This window comes from Protopterus annectens, chromosome 13.part0 (assembly GCF_019279795.1).
Source record: "Protopterus annectens isolate FY-2018-M chromosome 13.part0, PAN1.0, whole genome shotgun sequence".
Taxonomy (NCBI): Eukaryota; Metazoa; Chordata; order Ceratodontiformes; family Protopteridae; genus Protopterus; species Protopterus annectens.
This window is the reverse complement of record NC_056747.1, coordinates 63901372-63919764: the sequence shown is the minus strand read 5'-3', so window position 1 is coordinate 63919764 and position 18393 is coordinate 63901372. Positions and strand designations below refer to the sequence as shown.

Sequence of the window (18393 nt, the reverse complement as noted above, 5' to 3'; positions counted from 1 at the left end):
TCACTGCAGGCACATACTTACAGGTTCATAGGTAAGTACTAGACTAGCTGCCCTTGTAGGCCATTTAAACCTAGCAAATTTGCCTTTTTAGTAATTCTGTACTACCCCAATGGTATTCCATGCATCTTGTAAGATGCAACTAGTCGGAAAGTAAGGTAACCCAGGGATGGATCAGTTTGGCATCCTCACAGAATTCCTGTTACTTCTGTGCTATTGCAGGTCCTCACTCCTATTCCCATCCTACCTAATCCTTCTAATACCACTTCCTACTCTCCTAGAACTAAGTACGCCATCACTGACTCCTACAATTCCACAGCTCTGTTGAACTATTTGACCAACTACTTAACTGTTATCCTATGCTGCTACTTGTGTGTAAAAAAAAGTGTTTTTTATTGCTGTCTTACAAACTGTACTGATATATTCAATCATTGTTAACCTTTTCTTATCATATTTATTTTGTATTCCTATGAGATAATCTGTAATGTAAATGTGCAATGTGTACTATGTATTTGTATTTTTCTGGAGCTTTTCTCCCCAGGACTCCATTGGAAAAGGGCTCCTTGTGGCTCGATTGGACTATCCTGACAAACAAACTGCAAATAAATAAAATTTACTTCTGTACAAGGAGAAAAAGGAAAGTTTTTGTTCACTTTTACTCTTTCTCTTCTTCAGATTGTGATTCCAGCCTGTAGCACTGAGCCCGTTATGATTGCCTGGCCCGGACATTTCTAGCTCATGTGATTCCAGCCTGTACCACTGAGCCCGTTATGATTGCCTGGCCCGGACATTTCTAGCTCATGTGATTCCAGCCTGTAGCACTGAGCCCGTTATGATTGCCTGGCCCGGACATTTCTAGCTCATGTGATTCCAGCCTGTAGCACTGAGCCCGTTATGATTGCCTGGCCCGGACATTTCTAGCTCGTGTTTCCAGCCTGTAGCACTGAGCCCGTTATGATTGCCTGGCCCGGACATTTCTAGCTCATGTGATTCCAGCCTGTAGCACTGAGCCCGTTATGATTGCCTGGCCAGGACATTTCTAGCTCATCCTTCTTTTATCCCTGGGAGAGAATCGATCCAGCGTACTGCTTTTGAGTTGCAGTCCTGTGCCTCTAAGATGGACTTCTCTGATGCATAATCTGTGGTTTCAAATTATTTAAAAATTAGGGAAGTATAGCTAGAGAATGGGAAAAATTTGAAAAAACAGACTGTGCTCTATAAGCAAAGCGTTTGCTAGTTTTGTTTAGTTGCCAGTATAAGCCTAGCTTGGGAGCTTGATACCATTTATGCCTTTATTAACATTTAGGTTCAAATAGGGATCACTGAAGACTTTCTGGGGATTAAGGAGTAAACTCTTCACAGCAGCAGCCATTTGAGGATTGGTCTGTCCATCCTTATGAGATGCATCAGTAGAGGACTATGAACAACCACCATCCGCAAAGTTTACTAGCAAAAAGAGGATGGAAGTATCTCACCAGACCTTTCTTCTGTATCTCATGCATACACATAGACACACACCTAGGGGCATTTAGAATTGTTAGTCTGCATACTACATGTCTGTGAGATATGAGTTGAAACCAGTGTACCTGGGGAAAGCCTATTCAAATACAGAGAGGGCTTGCAGACTCCACACAGTCAGCTCCCCATCCAAGAGCGGAACCAGAGAACCTCTTGCTCTGAGCCATTAGGGAGGAATAAAAAACATCTGGATGATTTTTTTAGTGGAAATTAGGTGTGATAGCCTCCTTGGTTACTTCTGCTTTACCATATTTAAGGTTGCTGGAGCATATAGTGTTTTCATACAGCATGGTATTGCAGAACATGTACTGTGTCAAGAAAAAAAAATCACTTTGGGTGTAAATTGCGTAGCAACAAAATCAATCGACCCCAACTGCCAAAGGTGTCCCAAAGCGTTACAACAAAGTAGGAAAATCTTCAAGGTACACTACCATGCGCTTGTACTGTATCAACAGTGATAAAAACACTCTTAAGTGTTAAAAACGCACAAAATTCCCAGCTGAGATGAGCGCTTTCGGCTTCTTAAGTCATCTTCAGATCACTGTTGATACAGTACAAGCTCATGGTGGTGTACCTTGAAGATTTTCCTAAAAAATTGCATAGCAGGCAGCTTGATACTGTACACGTGTATGTCACAGCAAAATTCGAGGGGGTTCGTGGTAAGGTGTCAGAAGGAGACATCAAGCATTCAGACAAGTAAAATACTCTGCTTTTTGTCTACAGAGATACCTCCTGCCTCAGGCAAGAACCATGTGTGGACTGAATGAGGAGAAGGTCAGAGTCACACCTGATGCACTTACAGTTCTCATCAAGCAGTACTGCAGAGAAAGTGGAGTCCGGAACCTTCAGAAACAAGTGGAGAAGGTACCTTATTTTTGGATGACTTCTTGTCATGTGTGGAAGATGTGGACTGTCTCTTGCAGCTGTATGCCTCCTAAAACATTGCTAAATTTGTGTTAAAAAGCTATAGAATATATTTTTATTTATTAATCATATTTAAATGATTATCTGTCTGTGTATATTTTTTTATTTATTAATCATATTTAAATTATCTATCTGTATGTCATACTTGGGCAGTATGTCACTTGGATTATTTATATATTACACTGATAATTCATTAATCATAAACTAATCTGTACAGATGTTAGTGTTAAGTCACGCCACTCAAAGTAATGAGTGTGTTAAACTGATGATTCTGAGGTTGTATAGAGTAGTTAGGAATGGGACATAGGCTGGCCACCTAGCTCCTGTTTCCTCTATAAGAGGATTACAGTTGAAAAGTCATGCTGACAAATAACATGACCTCTGACTTCCTAATTACTTTTTTCATTAATTTTACTTGAAAACTTTAGGGTAATTATTTGGCTAGTATAACTACCAAAACTGATTAATTAGCCAAATTAATTGACCAGTGTTGTTTTGGAAAACAGTTTTTTTAATCAGCTTTGTACTAATTTTAAAAATTAAAGAACAAAAAAAACTTTTGCAACAATGCTGAAATACGTCTGGGCCCATTCTTAGTGGTAATATGTTGAAAAGATATATTTTTTCAAAATGTCTTTCAGAATGTATTTTCCATTTATTCCTACCATTTCCTGCATAGAAGGCACTCCGGCCAAGAACTAAACTACTGAACCTCTGCTATGAGGTGAACCCACTGCACCCCTGTGCCACTCTAGATGCAATATAACTTGACTCTTGAATTGTCAGCTTGGATCCATTTCTCAGGAGGTTGTATAGCATAAAGAGGGACAGTTCTAACAATTATGTTAGTTCTGATAGCCTTGTTAACAGCAGATTGTTTATGTTTTTAAGGCAGTTGCATGCTTTCATATTTGTAAAGGTGTAGTCACTGAAGCTCAGCTAACTGAAGATGCATTTAACCCATTTATTTTTTTCTGGGGGAGGACTTTGTAAGTAAATGTGAATAGAATGTGTTGAAAACACAGGGAAAAGGCACATAGAATACTATTCTGTGTGGTTATCAATGTTTGTCTTTAAAAACAACTGTGTGTGTGTGTGTGTGTGTGTGTGTGTGTGTGTGTGTGTGTGTATGTATATATATATATATATATATATATATATATATATATATATATATATATATATGGGTCTACTTCATTTGATAGACACTCATTTGATCGAAATTTCATTTGGTTGAAAAACAGTATTCAAGGTAAATAACAGGGATTTGTCCCCCTCCCCAATGTTATGCGACCCTGGAGTTGGTATATATATATATATATATATATATATATATATATATATATATATATATATATAGTTAGGGGGTGTGTGGGGGGTGAAGCCCCCCACCTATTTTCATTTAAACATTCAAACATACTTTTTGTTTTATTTTCTTCTTTTAAACAAAAATTGGTGGGGGGCTGTGCCCCCCCCCCAACTATATATACCAACTCCAGGGTCGCACGACATTGGGGAGGGGGGAAAAAATCCCAGTTTTATACCTTGAATACTGTTTTTCGGCCAGGTGAAATTCCTCAGAGGAGTGGTTTGAGACAGTAACTGGTAATTCATTGGCCATTTTGGGTCATTTCCTGCCTTTTCCAGCCCCCTGCTATAAAGCACGCTTTGGCGGGCTTTTCTGGCATTAGAGAACTTGGCATAGCTCCTCGTGGTCCCCTGCAGAGTTCCTAAGGCAGCAGAGAGCAGAAAAAGTGACTTTCCTGATTCTAAGTATTTTTTAAACATTTTTATTGCTTTTTTCGACCTTTTGTGCATTTCGACCACTGTTTCTGCATATATTATTGTGATATTACCTGTTTTCTCTGTTTTTCTGAGCTTAATTTGTTGACTGCACTTCTTAGCTTAAGTTTTGCTTATAAGTTAACCTACAGGCTAATACACTCAAGTGTACTAGCCTTTGATAGCATTTAGTCGAAAAAACAAGCATTTGCTGTATTTTCTGTCTGTGTGTGTAAAAAAACCAAAAAAATACTTCTGCTTTCCTAACTTTCCTAGCTAGTTGTTCCAGTGATCAGATTTTGCTGATCCCTGGGCTTTGTATTTGGTTCCTGTGTTCCTCCATTTTCTTGTGTGGCCAGAGGGAAGTTTCTTTACTCACCAGTGAGAGTGGGGAGTACTGATCTGCCTGTCTGTCCTCAGAGGAGTGGTTTGAGACAGTAACTGGTAATTCATTGGCCATTTTGGGTCATTTCCTGCCTTTTCCAGTCCCCTGCTATAAAGCACGCTTTGGCGGGCTTTTCTGGCATTAGAGAACTTGGCATAGCTCCTCGTGGTCCCCTGCAGAGTTCCTAAAGCAGCAGAGAGCAGAAAAAGCGACTTTCCTGATTCTAAGTATTTTTTAAACATTTTTATTGCTTTTTTCGACCTTTTGTGCATTTCGACCACTGTTTCTGCATATATTATTGTGATATTACCTGTTTTCTCTGTTTTTCTGAGCTTAATTTGTTGGCTGCACTTCTTAGCTTAAGTTTTGCTTATAAGTTAACCTACAGGCTAATACACTCAAGTGTACTAGCCTTTGATAGCATTTAGTCGAAAAACCAAGCATTTACTGTATTTTCTGTCTGTGTGTGTAAAAGAACTTGAAAAAAAACAAAAAAAATACTTCTACTTTCCTAGCTAGTTGTTCCAGTGATCAGATTTTGCTGATCCCTGGGCTTTGTATTTGGTTCCTGTGTTCCTCCATTTTCTTGTGTGGCCAGAGGGAAGTTTCTTTACTCACCAGTGAGAGTGGGGAGTACTGATCTGCCTGTTTGTCCTCAGAAGATTGGTTTGAGACAGTAACTGGTAATTCATTGGCCATTTTGGGTCATTTCCTGCCTTTTCCAGCCCCCTGCTATAAAGCACGCTTTAGCGCGGAGTTGCTACAGGAGCACACAAGAGCAGCGGCGGTTAATCTATTCGGGCTACCTAAAGTCCACTCTTCAAATTTTCCCTTAAAACAGCCTTCCTTGAACTGTACTGCTGATCTAACCAGCAGCGTATTCTATATCTAAATAGCTCAGCTCTACTTGATTCCTAAGTAGACTATTCTCTATCTGTAAAGCCTAGCACTTGCTCCTAAAGTATTTTTTTACTTGATATAGCACTTTTATTATACATAGTACCCCACCAGCCAAAAACCCCTTTTCGATCACCCACATCCCCCGGAGTCTTTTTAAAGTCTTTGTCTATTCCTTCTAGCATGTCGAGGGATCGGTTGCTAGTGTCCTCTCCTGCTCAGCTGGTGAATCTGGGAATATTGAGGCAATGTTACAATTGTCTCATGTACACGGACAACCCACTCCTTCTCCCACAAAACACAAATACATGCGAGAGATGCAACTATATAGCCAAACTGGAGGCTGAGCTCTCTCAACATAGGACTGGTAAGACCAGACAGGAGGAGAAGGTAACCACACACACCACAAACCCAGTCTCACATAGTACTATCACAAATTCAAATCATACACATAAATACACAAAGACAAATTGGAGGCTCTGATCAAAAATCTACCAAAACAGCAGAGGCCACCAAAGCAGACAACCAAACAACTGCCACCTCAGGACACAACACATGAGACACATAGACCACATAGTCAGTGTGCCAAACAGTCACAGCCCTTAAGGCCAAACACAATGCCAGACACACTCGTCATTGGTGACTCCATAGTCAGACACACTGACGTCCCGCTCACCAGATTGAGCAAGGAAAAGGTCACAGTAAGCTGCCTGTCGGGCGCTAGAATCCGCAACATAACGCAAGCACTCAGGTCTCTCAACAGCAGGTACAAGTACGACTCTGTCATTTTCCACGCTGGTGTGAACGACCTGAGACGTACCTCCTTGGACTACATGAAAAGAGACACAGAGGAGCTCTCTGATTGTGTAGCCCAGGCAGGTATGACCCTGACCTTGAGCAGTATCCTACCTTCACCAAGAATGATGCCACAATACAGAGACAAGATGATCAGCTTTAATAATTGGCTTAAACTCTGGTGTCATTCAAAGGGGATCCAATGTCTGTCTGCCTGGGATGACATGCTGGACAAGCCACGCTGCTTCGCAAGGGACTGCTTGCACCTGTCACCCCTGGGCTTCCGGATATTGGCAAAGGCTCTTGCCACCCCCATAGTGCCTTTTTTAGGCAAGGCTCAAATTCTAAACCTACCACCCTAGAACACAAAAAGGAAAAACTAAGGGTAATGCTGCTCAATGCCAGAAGTCTCAACCTCAAGATGCACGCACTCGAGGCCCTTCTCAGTATGGAGAACATCGATGTCTGTGCTGTGACTGAAACCTGGTTCAAGGCTCCCGAGAGCACCCCAGCACTATCAGGTTTTACCTCATATCATGCGTTCCGGCCCCAAAATCCGGACAACACCAAGAAAGGAGGGGGGGGTGTCTATATTCATCAAGGACACCCACACCTCAAGGTTGGTGACAACGCACGATGCATCGGAGACCATCCAGGTGCAATTAACCATAGGCAAGACTGCTCTGCAATTTGTAGCATGTTACAGGCCACCCTCTCAATCTCAGGAACCTCACATAGCTTTCCTGAAAACACTGGAGGGGATAAATGTATCTCCAAACACCATCATACTAGGTGATTTCAACTACCCGAATATAGACTGGGATCACTACTCAAGCCCCAACACTCTAGCCCAAAGGTTCCTAGAGTTCATAAACTTAAATGCCATGGAACAACTAGTCACCATCCCCACAAGAGGAGAAAACATACTAGATCTCATCATCACGAACATGGGGTCACAATGTTCAACACCGGAAGTATACCCCTCACTGGTGAGATCAGACCATAAACTAATCTCACTGGAAGTCCACATCCCGCCCCCACCTGAGATAAAAAAGACCACAGTGAAGAACTTCTCAAAAGCCGACTTCACACTTCTAAAGACTGGTGTGGTCTCTTTTAAGGCCCCTGAGCCTGCGGAAACCATTACTCAAGCCGCTGAATCACTTACAAATGCCTTCTACCAGCACCTACAGGACTGCATGGATCAGGCAATCCCAAACAAAACAAAGACTCTTTGTACCAAAGGCAAGCGTCCAGTCTGGTGGAACCCAGCCATAAACAAGCTCTACAACAAAAGGAGGAAGCTACTACAAGATAGAGCAAAATCCTTAAAAGGGAAAACACCCTTGATCATTATAAGTAAAAAACTAAGATCTCTCATAAAATCATCCAAGGCAAATTTTGAGAGAAAAGTCGCTAAGCACTCAAAGGACAATCATAAGGCCTTCTTTAGCTATGTTAGAAACCTGGGAGGAAACTCCCAGATATGCTCAGAATTAGTTCAAAATTATGTAAAAATTACTGAACCTACAGACATTGCCAACATACTGGCTGACAGGTTCAGTGCAAACTTCTCCCCCCCTCCCCCCAAAAAGTGAGATATCTATACCAGAGAATTATAGCCCCCCAAACATCTCTAACGCTCAGGTGAGAACTGCTCTCTCCAAGGCAAAAAACACAGCATCCATGGGACCTGTTGGTGTCCCCGGATGTGTGCTCCATGAACTCAATGAGGAATTAAACCCGCAGTTAGGGCAGCTGTTTAATCTTAGCCTCACCTCAGGATATGTGCCTAAGGAGTGGCGTACGGCAAGTGTGGTCCCACTTCACAAAGGCGGTGCCTCCACCGACCCTGGAAATTACCGTCCCATCAGCTTGACAAGCTTGATCTGCAAAGCTATGGAGAGGATCATAATGGAACTCATAAATAAAGACATAGGAGACTTGCAGACTTTGGATCTGACCCAGTTTGGCTTTGTCAAAGGCAGATCATGCCTTTTAAACTTGGTTGACTTTTTCGAAACAGTCACCAAGGCCATTGATGAGGGAAAGGCAGTCCACACAGCCTACCTCGACCTGGCAAAGGCTTTCGACACAATACCCCACTCAGGTATCATTGAAAAACTCATCAGCTTAAATGTAAACCCATACGTCACAAGATGGGTTGCAAACTAGCTAAGTGACAGAACCCACAGGGTCAGAGTTGCTGGCGCCATGTCAGACTCAAAGCCTGTCACAAGTGGTGTCCCACAGGGCTCAGTCCTGGGCCCTCTCCTGTTCGGCATCTACTTTTCAGAAGTACAAGCAAACACAGGAGGATTATGGCTGACAAAATTTGCAGATGACTGCAAACTGGGCCATAGTTGAGAACACATCTGACACAGATATCCTTCAGAAGGGTCTTATAGAAACGGATAACTGGTGCCAGAGCCATGGCCTAAAGTTAAATGCCAAAAAATGCATAGTCATACCCTTCGGGAAAAACAAGGTTACCCCTAGCTACCATATAGGCGGCAACCCACTAAGCACAGAAGAGGTTATCAGGGATATGGGGACCCAGGTTGACAGTAACCTTTCATTTGACACTCACGTTGCCAAAGTAGTTAGGAAGACCTTCTACATTGCCCACCTGATCATGAAGGGATTCACATCTAGATCAAGGGAAGTCATCGTCCCCCTGTACTCATCACTCATCAGACCAATGATTGAGTAGAATGCCCCATTCGGAATGTATCTGACATGACACCTGCAGCAACTGGAAAGGCCCCAAAAGTTCCTCACCAAAAGGATAAAGGGTCTCAAAAATATGTCCTATGCTGCCCGACTGAAGGAACTCCAGCTCTATTCAGTCGCTTACCGTCTGCTCAGAGGTGACCTGTGCCTGACATACAAGGCCATGTCCAACCCAGAATTGATGAACATGCTTCACCTCAAAAAATCTAGATCCCTCAGCACTACAAGGGCGGGAGACTTAAACCTTGACACGGTTATTAATAGGGCGTGCTGGAGGGACAGATTCATCACCCAGAGACTCCCTATGCTGTGGAACAAAATCCCGGTACATGTGAGGCAGAGCACCTCGCTGGCTTTGTTCAAGAGAAATCTTGACCAATGGATGGGAGATCGCAGATATACCCCAGGGATTATCTCAGTGTCACTGCTTGACAGAGGCACAGCAAAATAATGGGCATAGTATCCTCCAAACTAAAGGGGTGGCGAAAGCCACAAAACTCTGGCTAGGCTTATAAATGCCCTTGGGCAGATAGCCTAGTATGAACCTATGAACCTATATATATATATATATATATATATATATAGAGAGAGAGAGAGAGAGAGAGAGACCAAAAGTGGTGTTAAAATGCAGGAAATATCAAGACATGATGGGGAGGTTTAGGTATGGCATAATGGTTAAGGTACTTGCCTTATAAACACAGGGTGCAGGTTCATAGGTAGGTACTAGGCTGTTGGCCCAAGGGCCTACGTAAGCCTAGCCAACAAGGTTCCCTGGCTTATGCCACCCAAGAAAGTTATTTTCATGTGCCACTGTCGAGCAGAGACACAGAAGTGATCCCCGGGGTGTATTTCCTATTTCCCATCCACTCATCAAGATTTTTCTTGAAGAGTGCTAATGAAGAACTTTGCTTGACATAGATGGGTAGCCTGTTCCAGAGTATGGGAAGTCTCTGGGACAGGAATCTATCCCTCCAGCATGTCCTGTTTATTGTGGTGAAAAGGTTTAGGTCCCTAGAGCGTGTAGCTCGGAGGGATTGAGATTTATTTAGGTGTAGCATGTCCAACAGCTCTGGGTTTGACATAGCTTTATATGTTAGGCAGAGATCACCTCGGAGTAGGCGATATGCTATGGAGTAAAGCTGAAGTTTTTTGAGGGGGTCAGTGTAGTGCATTTGTTTAAGGCTAGTATTCCTCTTTGTGAGGTACTTCTGTGGCCTTTCCAGCTGCTGCAGATGTCTTGTGAGGTACATTTCGAAAGGGGCGTTGTACTCTATAATGGGTCTAATGAGTGTCTAGTAGAAGGAAACAATGACCTCTTTTTTTCCTGGATGAGAACCCTTTTACAGTGAGGTGTGCCATGTAGAAGGACTTCCTGACTACTGTGGCGATGTGACTATCAAAGGAGAGACTACTGTCCACCTGGGTCCCAAGGTCACTTATCACGCATTCGGTATTAAGTAGATTGCTGCCTATGTGGTAGTTCATGGGTACAGAGTTTTTACCAAAGGGGATGACACTGCACTTTTTGGCATTGAGCTTGAGGCCATGGCCCTGACACCAGGCATCTGTCTCAGTGAGGCCCTTCTGTAGGATGTCCACATCATTTGGGGACTTGACTATGGCTCCTAGTTTGCAGTCATCTGCGAACTTCATTAGCCAGAGGCCTTCTGTGTTAGCCTGTACTTCAGAGAAGTAGATACAAAACAGGAGAGGTCCTAGGACTGAACCCTGTGTTACTCCACTTCTCACTGCTTTGAGGTCAGATTTGGAGTCTGCAACTTTTACGGTGTGGGTTCTGTCAATGAGCCAGTTGGCAACCCATCTTATTACGTAGGGATTTATACCTAGTTTAGTGAGTTTAGCTATAATTTCAGAATGGGGGATGGTGTTGGCGAGGTCAAGATAGGCTGTGTGAACCACCTTACCCTCATCTACGGCTTTGGTGACTGCCTCAAAGAAGTCGATCAGGTTCAGGAGGCATGATCATCTGCCTTTCACAAACCCGAACTGGGTGGGATCCAGAGTTTGGAGGTTACCAATGTCTTTGTTTATGAGTTCCATAATGATATGTTCCATGGCCTTGCAGACCAGACTCGTCAGGCTAATAGGTCGATAGTTCCCGAGATCAGTGGTGGCACCCCTTTTGTGGAGTGGGTTAACTGTTGCTGTGCGCCATTCATTGTGCACAAAGCCTGATGCAAGGCAATTATTGAACATGGTGCTTAAGTGGGGAGGCAGTTCGTTCTGAAGTTTGTGTAAAACGCAGCCTGAGATGTTGTCCGGTCCCATGGATGCTGTGTTTTTGGCTTTAGAAAGTGCAGCTTTTACCCGAGTAGTTGTGATTACAGGAACTCTGCATTCTTCCTATATAGATATGGGCCCTTTTGGGGGTAAGAGGGGAGTAAAGTTAGCACTGAACCTATCTGCCAGGATGTTGGCAATATCAGTTGGTTCTGTATATTTAGTGCCATTGTGCTGTAACTCAGAGCAGATCCGAGTGTTGCCATTGAGATTCTTGACATAGCTATAGAATGCTTTGTGGTTGTCTTTAGAGTCGGTGGCAATTTTGTTTTCGTAGCTAGCTTTGGAGGATCTTATAAGGGATCTCAGCTTCTTACTTAGGCTGACCACGGAGCTCCTCCACTCATGAGATTTTGCTCTCTTTTGCAACAGTTTCTTCCTTCTGTTGTACAGTTTGTTTATGGCAGGGGACCACCAGATTGGCTTCCTTTTTTTGGAGGATAGCGTCTTGGTTCTGTTTGGGATAGCACAATCCATGCCCTCATGTAAGTGCTTATAGAGTGCATTTATGTAGGATTCAGCAGTTGTAACTGTATTGTCCATCTTGCATGGGTGTCATAAAGTTCACCACTTCTGTCTTAAGAAGCATGATGTTGGCTTTGGAGAAAATTTTTACTGTGGTTTCCTTAATGGGGGGTAGGAGCGGGATGTGGATATCAAGGGTGATTAGCTTATGGTCGGATCGGACCAACGAGGAGTTGACTTCAGGTGTGGAACACTGGTCACTCATGTTGGTAATGACTAGGTCTAGGATATTGTTGCCCCTGGTGGGGGTGTGGATAAGTTGATCCAGGGCATTGGAGTTTATGAATTCCAGAAAGCGTTGAGCTAAGGAGCTGGTACATGAGTAGTTTTCCCAGTTAATGGTGGGGTAGTTGAAGTCGCCCATTATTAGGGTGTTTGGTTGAACCCTAATATTTTCCAGTACATCAAGAAAAGAGGAGTGGGAATCCTGGGGCATGGTGAGGGATCTGTAGCAAGCTACAATTTGGATTGCAGTTTTGCCCAGAGTTAGTTGCACTTTGATAACCTTGGATGTATTATGCTGAGCAACTAGCCTGGAGGTGTGGATATCCTTAATGAATATGGACACACCTCTGCCTTTGGTGTTTTGGTCCAGGTTACATGGCTGAAAAGTGTGGTATGAGTTATAGCCTGGTAGTGCAGGGGTGCTGTCTGGAGCCTTGAACCAGGTCTCAGTCACTGCACAGATATTGATGTTCTCCATTTTAAGGAGTGCCTCGAGTGCATTTTGAGATTTAAACTTCTAGCATTGAGTAGCATTACCCTCAGTTTCTGCTTGCCTGTTCCTGTTATGGTGGTGAATTTGTTATTTGAACCTTGCCTAAAAAAGGCACTATAGGGGCAGCAAGAGCCTTAGCCAGTATCCGGAATCCCAGGGGCGACAGGTGCATCATGGTCTGTCGACCATGTCATCCCTAGCAGAGAGGTCAATCATTTTGTCCTTGTACTGCGGTATCATTCTGGGCGATGGCAGAACGCTACTCAGGGCTAGGGTCATACCTGCCTGGGCTACAAGATCGGTATGCTTAAAATAGCTCACTAGGGCAGTTAGCCTAGTAGTAATCTTTGAAGCTATGACTAAACATATTTGTTTCAGTCTATGGGTGCTGTTCTCCTTTAACTGTTATTAGAGAACTGTAAACTGCAAACTGTTCCACACAAAACAGTCTTTATACTGATTACATTTATTCATTCAGTGCTGAGTCTTAAACTGGATCTTATAAGCCCAATAAACACAGTAAAAATTAATTTTCATAATGTATTAAGAGCTAGCAATTATGTCAGTGACTGAAAGTTTCACATATACTGTCAGCAACATTTTCTTCAAACAGCTGTGAGCTTTCTTATGAGTCTTTGCAGTTCTGTCTGCGTCACGTGATTGTTGAGATATTTAGAGAAAAAAGAAATTGATTTATAATACAAATAATACCCAGTATTTCTCTTAACTGCACTAGTCAGAAGTCCTATATCAATACACTTGTGTTTGCCATCATGTAAGCTTTAAGATGAATCTTTTAATGTACTGTGTGTAGCATGATTTTGGAATTATTAATACAAATATGAACAAGAAATATTTGATGCCTAGAGGCATCAGTGCCATGTAACTACACAAATGCCTGGAGACGTCATTAGGCTGTAATGAGTTAATTGCATTTTTTTTGTTTTTGGCTCTTGACAAGCCTCAGCCATCTAGCAGTCCAGCCACCATGTCCTACCAGTTGCACCTCATGAGTATCCTGTCAGTCTGCTACTCAGTCCTCAATCTGCCTACATTCTATTCAGGGTTCAGTCACTGCCCCAACAAATGAGGCAGTTGAAAGTATTGATCTGATTTGTAATATACATTTCAACTTAATATTTCCCTTGTATATAGTGAACAAATGCTCCCTGAGCCGATTGATTTTTTTATGTGCCTGTAGATTTTTTTCACCCATCAGAAGGAAGGTTAGTATTATGATCATCACAATAAAACTCTGCATCTGTGGGCTACATTTACACACTGCTGCAAAAACCTGCTGTATATGCATTTTCCTTTGTGCCCTAGGACAAGCAAATACTTGCACCCTAGGATATTGCTTTAACACCAAAGTTGCTGTACTTTGGGTATCTGTTTGGTGATTGGATTTCTACAACAGGCTAAACCCACACTGCTTTCCCTTGGTGGTAAGTGAGCTGACCTCTTCAAATCCAGCTCCACCAAAATGATTCTTCTGTTACCCAACCTGCTTTTCAAACAATGACCATTTCCATTGTGGTTGGCAATAAAACCTCCAGCACTTGTGGTACTGATGACAGATACTTTTGTTAGCCTTCTCATTCAGGGTGCGGATGTTCAGCAGATGTTAAGAAGAAAATAAAAGTCATATTCTTACCATTGTGAAAGATGTGCATTTGCAGTTTCATCTCTGTCACCTCTAGGACTAAGACCAGCAGAACTTAGCCTGACACCTACGGTTCTTCCAGGCTGTCTTAGCCCCTCCCCTCTATCCATAATGTGCAGTGCATTATGACCCCTCTTCAGGTCTCTGAAGCCCAAAAAGGTGGAACACAACACAGTAAGACTTCAGGCTAAGAACCAGTCCCCTACCAGAAAAGTTGTATATGAGGCCCAGGGCAAAAGGAAGGAGTATATGGGAATGGTAGCTTAGATAAAACTGTCATGACAGCTGTGTCATTAAAGTAAGTACACAACTTTCATATCTGATGCTAGGAGTTTTATTTCTGTCATTTCTAAGACAGAGTCCCAAGCTAGACCTTTTTGTTGGGTTTTCTTGGAAGACTGTCCACATAACAGTAACCTCATCCTAGTGGTCTCATCTAGCTGGTGGTGTCTTGTAATACTATTTAGTGATACCGATATACCAGCTGCTCAGATGCTGTCCATGGCAACATCTTTGAAGAAAACTTGTGATGTGACAGCAATCACAGTAAAATAAGCATTTGCTGTGTCTTGCAAGGGTTTGCCATATTTTTCACAACAAAATTTTTTATAGTAAAAATGCCAAATAGAAAGGGTTGGTTTGACACCTTAGAAACCATTCTTCTCTTTAACTGCTGGAGGTCCTTCCTCATGAATGTTGCTCGGGCCAAGTAAAACCTGCGACTGATATTCCCCAAAGCTGGAATAATTCGGGAAGAATACTGACTCTTAGCTTCTTTGGCTACTTTCATTATAAATAAGGGAGACTGTGTACTTGGAGAAGAATCAGACAGAAGAGGGGATTAGCACTCAAGATTTGAAGTTCTGAGATCCTTCTCTGTGAGGTAACAATTTGTTTATTGCATTTGTTGACGGGGATAGTAATCCTGAGCAAAAGGAAAAAAAGGAAGAGTTTCCAATGTAAGATACTTTAGTTCGACAGAAAAAAAGCTACTTCAAGTAGAGTAAGAATTAGTTTCTCCTAAACAGAGAAAAGGTGCTAGGGTGGAACTGGAGACATGATTGAGGATGAAGCATGAATATATCCATCATGAAGGTTTTTCAGAATTTAAGACAAGCTAAGAAAACAGACTCCTAGGCTTGATGAAGGTTTGATATAATGAAAGGCTAAGTCTTGAATCAAAGATCTGCACAAAATGCTCCAAAATGCTTGGAATAAGGGTTGTGAAAGGATTCAGACCTCTAGCCATGATACGAAAGGACAAGCAAGTCCACTTGCTTAGTGTTTTCCTAGTGCCAGTTATCTGGGCAAAAATGAGAAACTTGACCAGCTTGTTCTGCTGTGAAGGGTCATTGGCCATCACTGAAATTAGAGAAGTCAATAGGTTAACTTGAGTGGACAAATGTCTGAGTGAGACTTGTTGAATGATTGAGAAAGCAGGTTCTTGAATTGCTTAAGGAGAAGAGACCTTTTCAACAGATGATGCCAAAGTAGAGGGAACCACATGCATTGGAGCCAAGTGTGCACGGTTAGGATGACTTTGTTTTTTGCAAGACTTGGCTGTCTACAAAACCCTGGAAAGAATGGGAAATGAAAGGAGATGGGAAGCCATGCCCGGACAAGTGCATCTCTGTGACATCCTCAAGAGGGAAGAAAGATGGAAAAGAATCTGCTGCATTTGAAGATGGCTTTGGGGATTTGAGGAAGTCGCTACAAGGCTTTCACTGTCATGGAATAGCATCCATGCTGGTGATTGATGAGGCCACTCTTAGGGATTTAGTTGACAGTAATTTAGCCAGTACACAAGGGAAATGTCCAGACCTTAGATTTTAGAATGCAATTCATAGCAATGACTCATTCCAGTAGTCTAGTGGCCTCTTGAGATAGGGAGTAGGAATGAAGTCCCCATTGATTTGCTTTTGCGTCATTAAAACACTTTTGTCTTTTCATAAACAAAACTTTATCAGAACTACACAGAGCAACTCCACCGATCCTTAATAAATACAAGACCCAGTTACATCATTATCAATAAACCTTTAATAATTCTGTGTGCTGACATTATTCGAGCATTATGGTGATTTGCTTTATATATTATACTACTGCGATTTTGTTACAGTATGTTAGAGTTGCACCAGATGGGAGAAAGTCCTGAAATGCCTGCAGTGGAAAATGGACACCCCTCATTACTAGAATGCAGTTGTGCAGTTTGGACTCCAAGGATGACCAAGTACCTTACAATATGCACTCCAAATATTGCCCCCTCCATCCTAGGACAGAGCCGTCTCTGGTCACTGTCACCTTTGGACTTGGTGCTAGAAAGTTGCTTCCCAGAGAGAGGTTGGACTGACAAATCCACCATATGTTCTTCACGGTCAGTGTTGCAGTATGTAATCTTGGGACTTCCTGCTGTTCAGAACCCCACAGCTAGCCTGAAAACCAGAGTTTGATGTCTGCTTGGAGTATAAAAATTCCTGTGTGACCATCTCCCCGAAAAAATCCTAAAGCTTCTGAACTTTGTTTCATACTTGGGATGCATACAGATGTCCTCCCATTTTTCCTTTGTAAGTTGCTCTTTTCTCAGTGTTTTATAACCTCCTTTGATGAACTGATTCTTATAGGTACCATGCAAAATTTTATATGCCGTACTAATTATCCATTTTTAATACAGCATCTGCTCTAGATTCCACTAAAATTTTTACCAGAGCTGGCCTTTCATTTAGCGCTCTGCTATCCCTTTCTCTTTGACTACTCAGTTTGTCCCTAGTAGGAAAGGCAGCATCTCCAACCTGCAATCCAAGCTTCTGCTTAGCATCATCCCATTCATCTACCTTTCCCTCCCAAGATAATTGCTCCCAGTATCTTGGTTGCTTTGCTAATTTTTTCCAGTAAATTCCAGCCCTCCCCCCTAAGATATTTCCTTATCCTTACTGTACCACAATCTATCAAAACTACTCGGTGAACAGAATTTTGTGACAGTGTGTTTTCATTTAATAGTTTAAATTAATTTAAATTTAGTTTAATTTAAATCTACCACTGTCTTTTTCCCCAGATCTGTTACTGTTGGAGTCCCTCTAGCAATTTTCCTCTGTTCCTGAAATTTTGCTAAGTGCCCACTGTGAAATCCTTTTTTTAAATTCACATGCTCATTTTTATTTGAATGTTTGTCGTGTAACATAGCTGTTTGCTTCCTAAGGCTGTTAATGCAATTTAATATTCCTTTTGCTTTTTTCTATACCTGTAAGTCAGTTTACATACTTTAATATTGACCAAGTAGCCATTGTGATAAAAAAGCTATTACTTTCACATATTGTATATGACCATTCTTTTGAATTTTTATTTCCAGCTTGTAGCTTGCATGCATATACTAATGTTTGGCAGGCTGATCATTTATGGAATTGTTTCTTCTCATTTCCATTTGAATCTGTATCACATTTAAAGTCTTTTTTCTTCAATGAAAACACTCAGGCAAAAAACTAAATTGACTTTTCACATCCCCATCCTCTTTTAACTTCAAACAGAAACAACTCTATGCATTGTCCAAAAACTAATTTTACTCCTCCAAACAGGCACTGTTGCTCCAGATTGACAGCTACACTCCTGTGTGTCACTCATTCTAAAATTTAGGCTACCTTTGTCAAAGCATATGATAGAGCCAGTGTTCCCACTTACACTTAGTCTTATTGTTTCTCTTCTGATTTTATTTCTACTTCCCTCCCTTATATGAAGAACAGCTTGCAGTCTGTAAACTTTTAGCCATAAGAAAAAGTTCACAGGCTTCCTTTAGATAAGTAAGCTAAAGTGAGCACTGTTATGTTGAATGTATTAAAGTACTAAGGCTACTGGGAAGGCAACAGCTCATATACATTATTCACTTCACAGTTTCAAACCTCTCATAGTTTTCTCTGAACTGCTTTCCGTTGTACTTTTAAATGTTAATTATAATGTACCTTGTATATTTCACTCAGAACACACTGATATTCTGTAGTCCTATCTCACCTTCATTCTTACACTTGGGATCAGAGCCAAACCTCGGCTCCGACTCGGCCATTCTCTAGCTCCAAAACTTCTGGTTGACTCGTGGCTATGAGGTATCTCATGATGCACCGCTAACATAACCCAGATCTTGTTTGCCGCTCGTTGAGCTCAGACGTGCTT

At 42.0% G+C, this 18393-nt stretch overlaps 1 protein-coding gene across 1 annotated transcript in view; it reads left to right on the top strand.

Annotated features, from left to right (window-relative positions):
- The window catches only part of LONP1 (lon peptidase 1, mitochondrial), an 843750-nt gene that overhangs the window by 681016 nt on the left and 144341 nt on the right, over window positions 1-18393 (top strand). The window contains exon 14 of the mRNA XM_044090626.1: window positions 2239-2379. Coding sequence (XP_043946561.1) covers window positions 2239-2379 — 141 coding nt within the window. The remainder of the gene's footprint in view (window positions 1-2238; window positions 2380-18393) is intronic.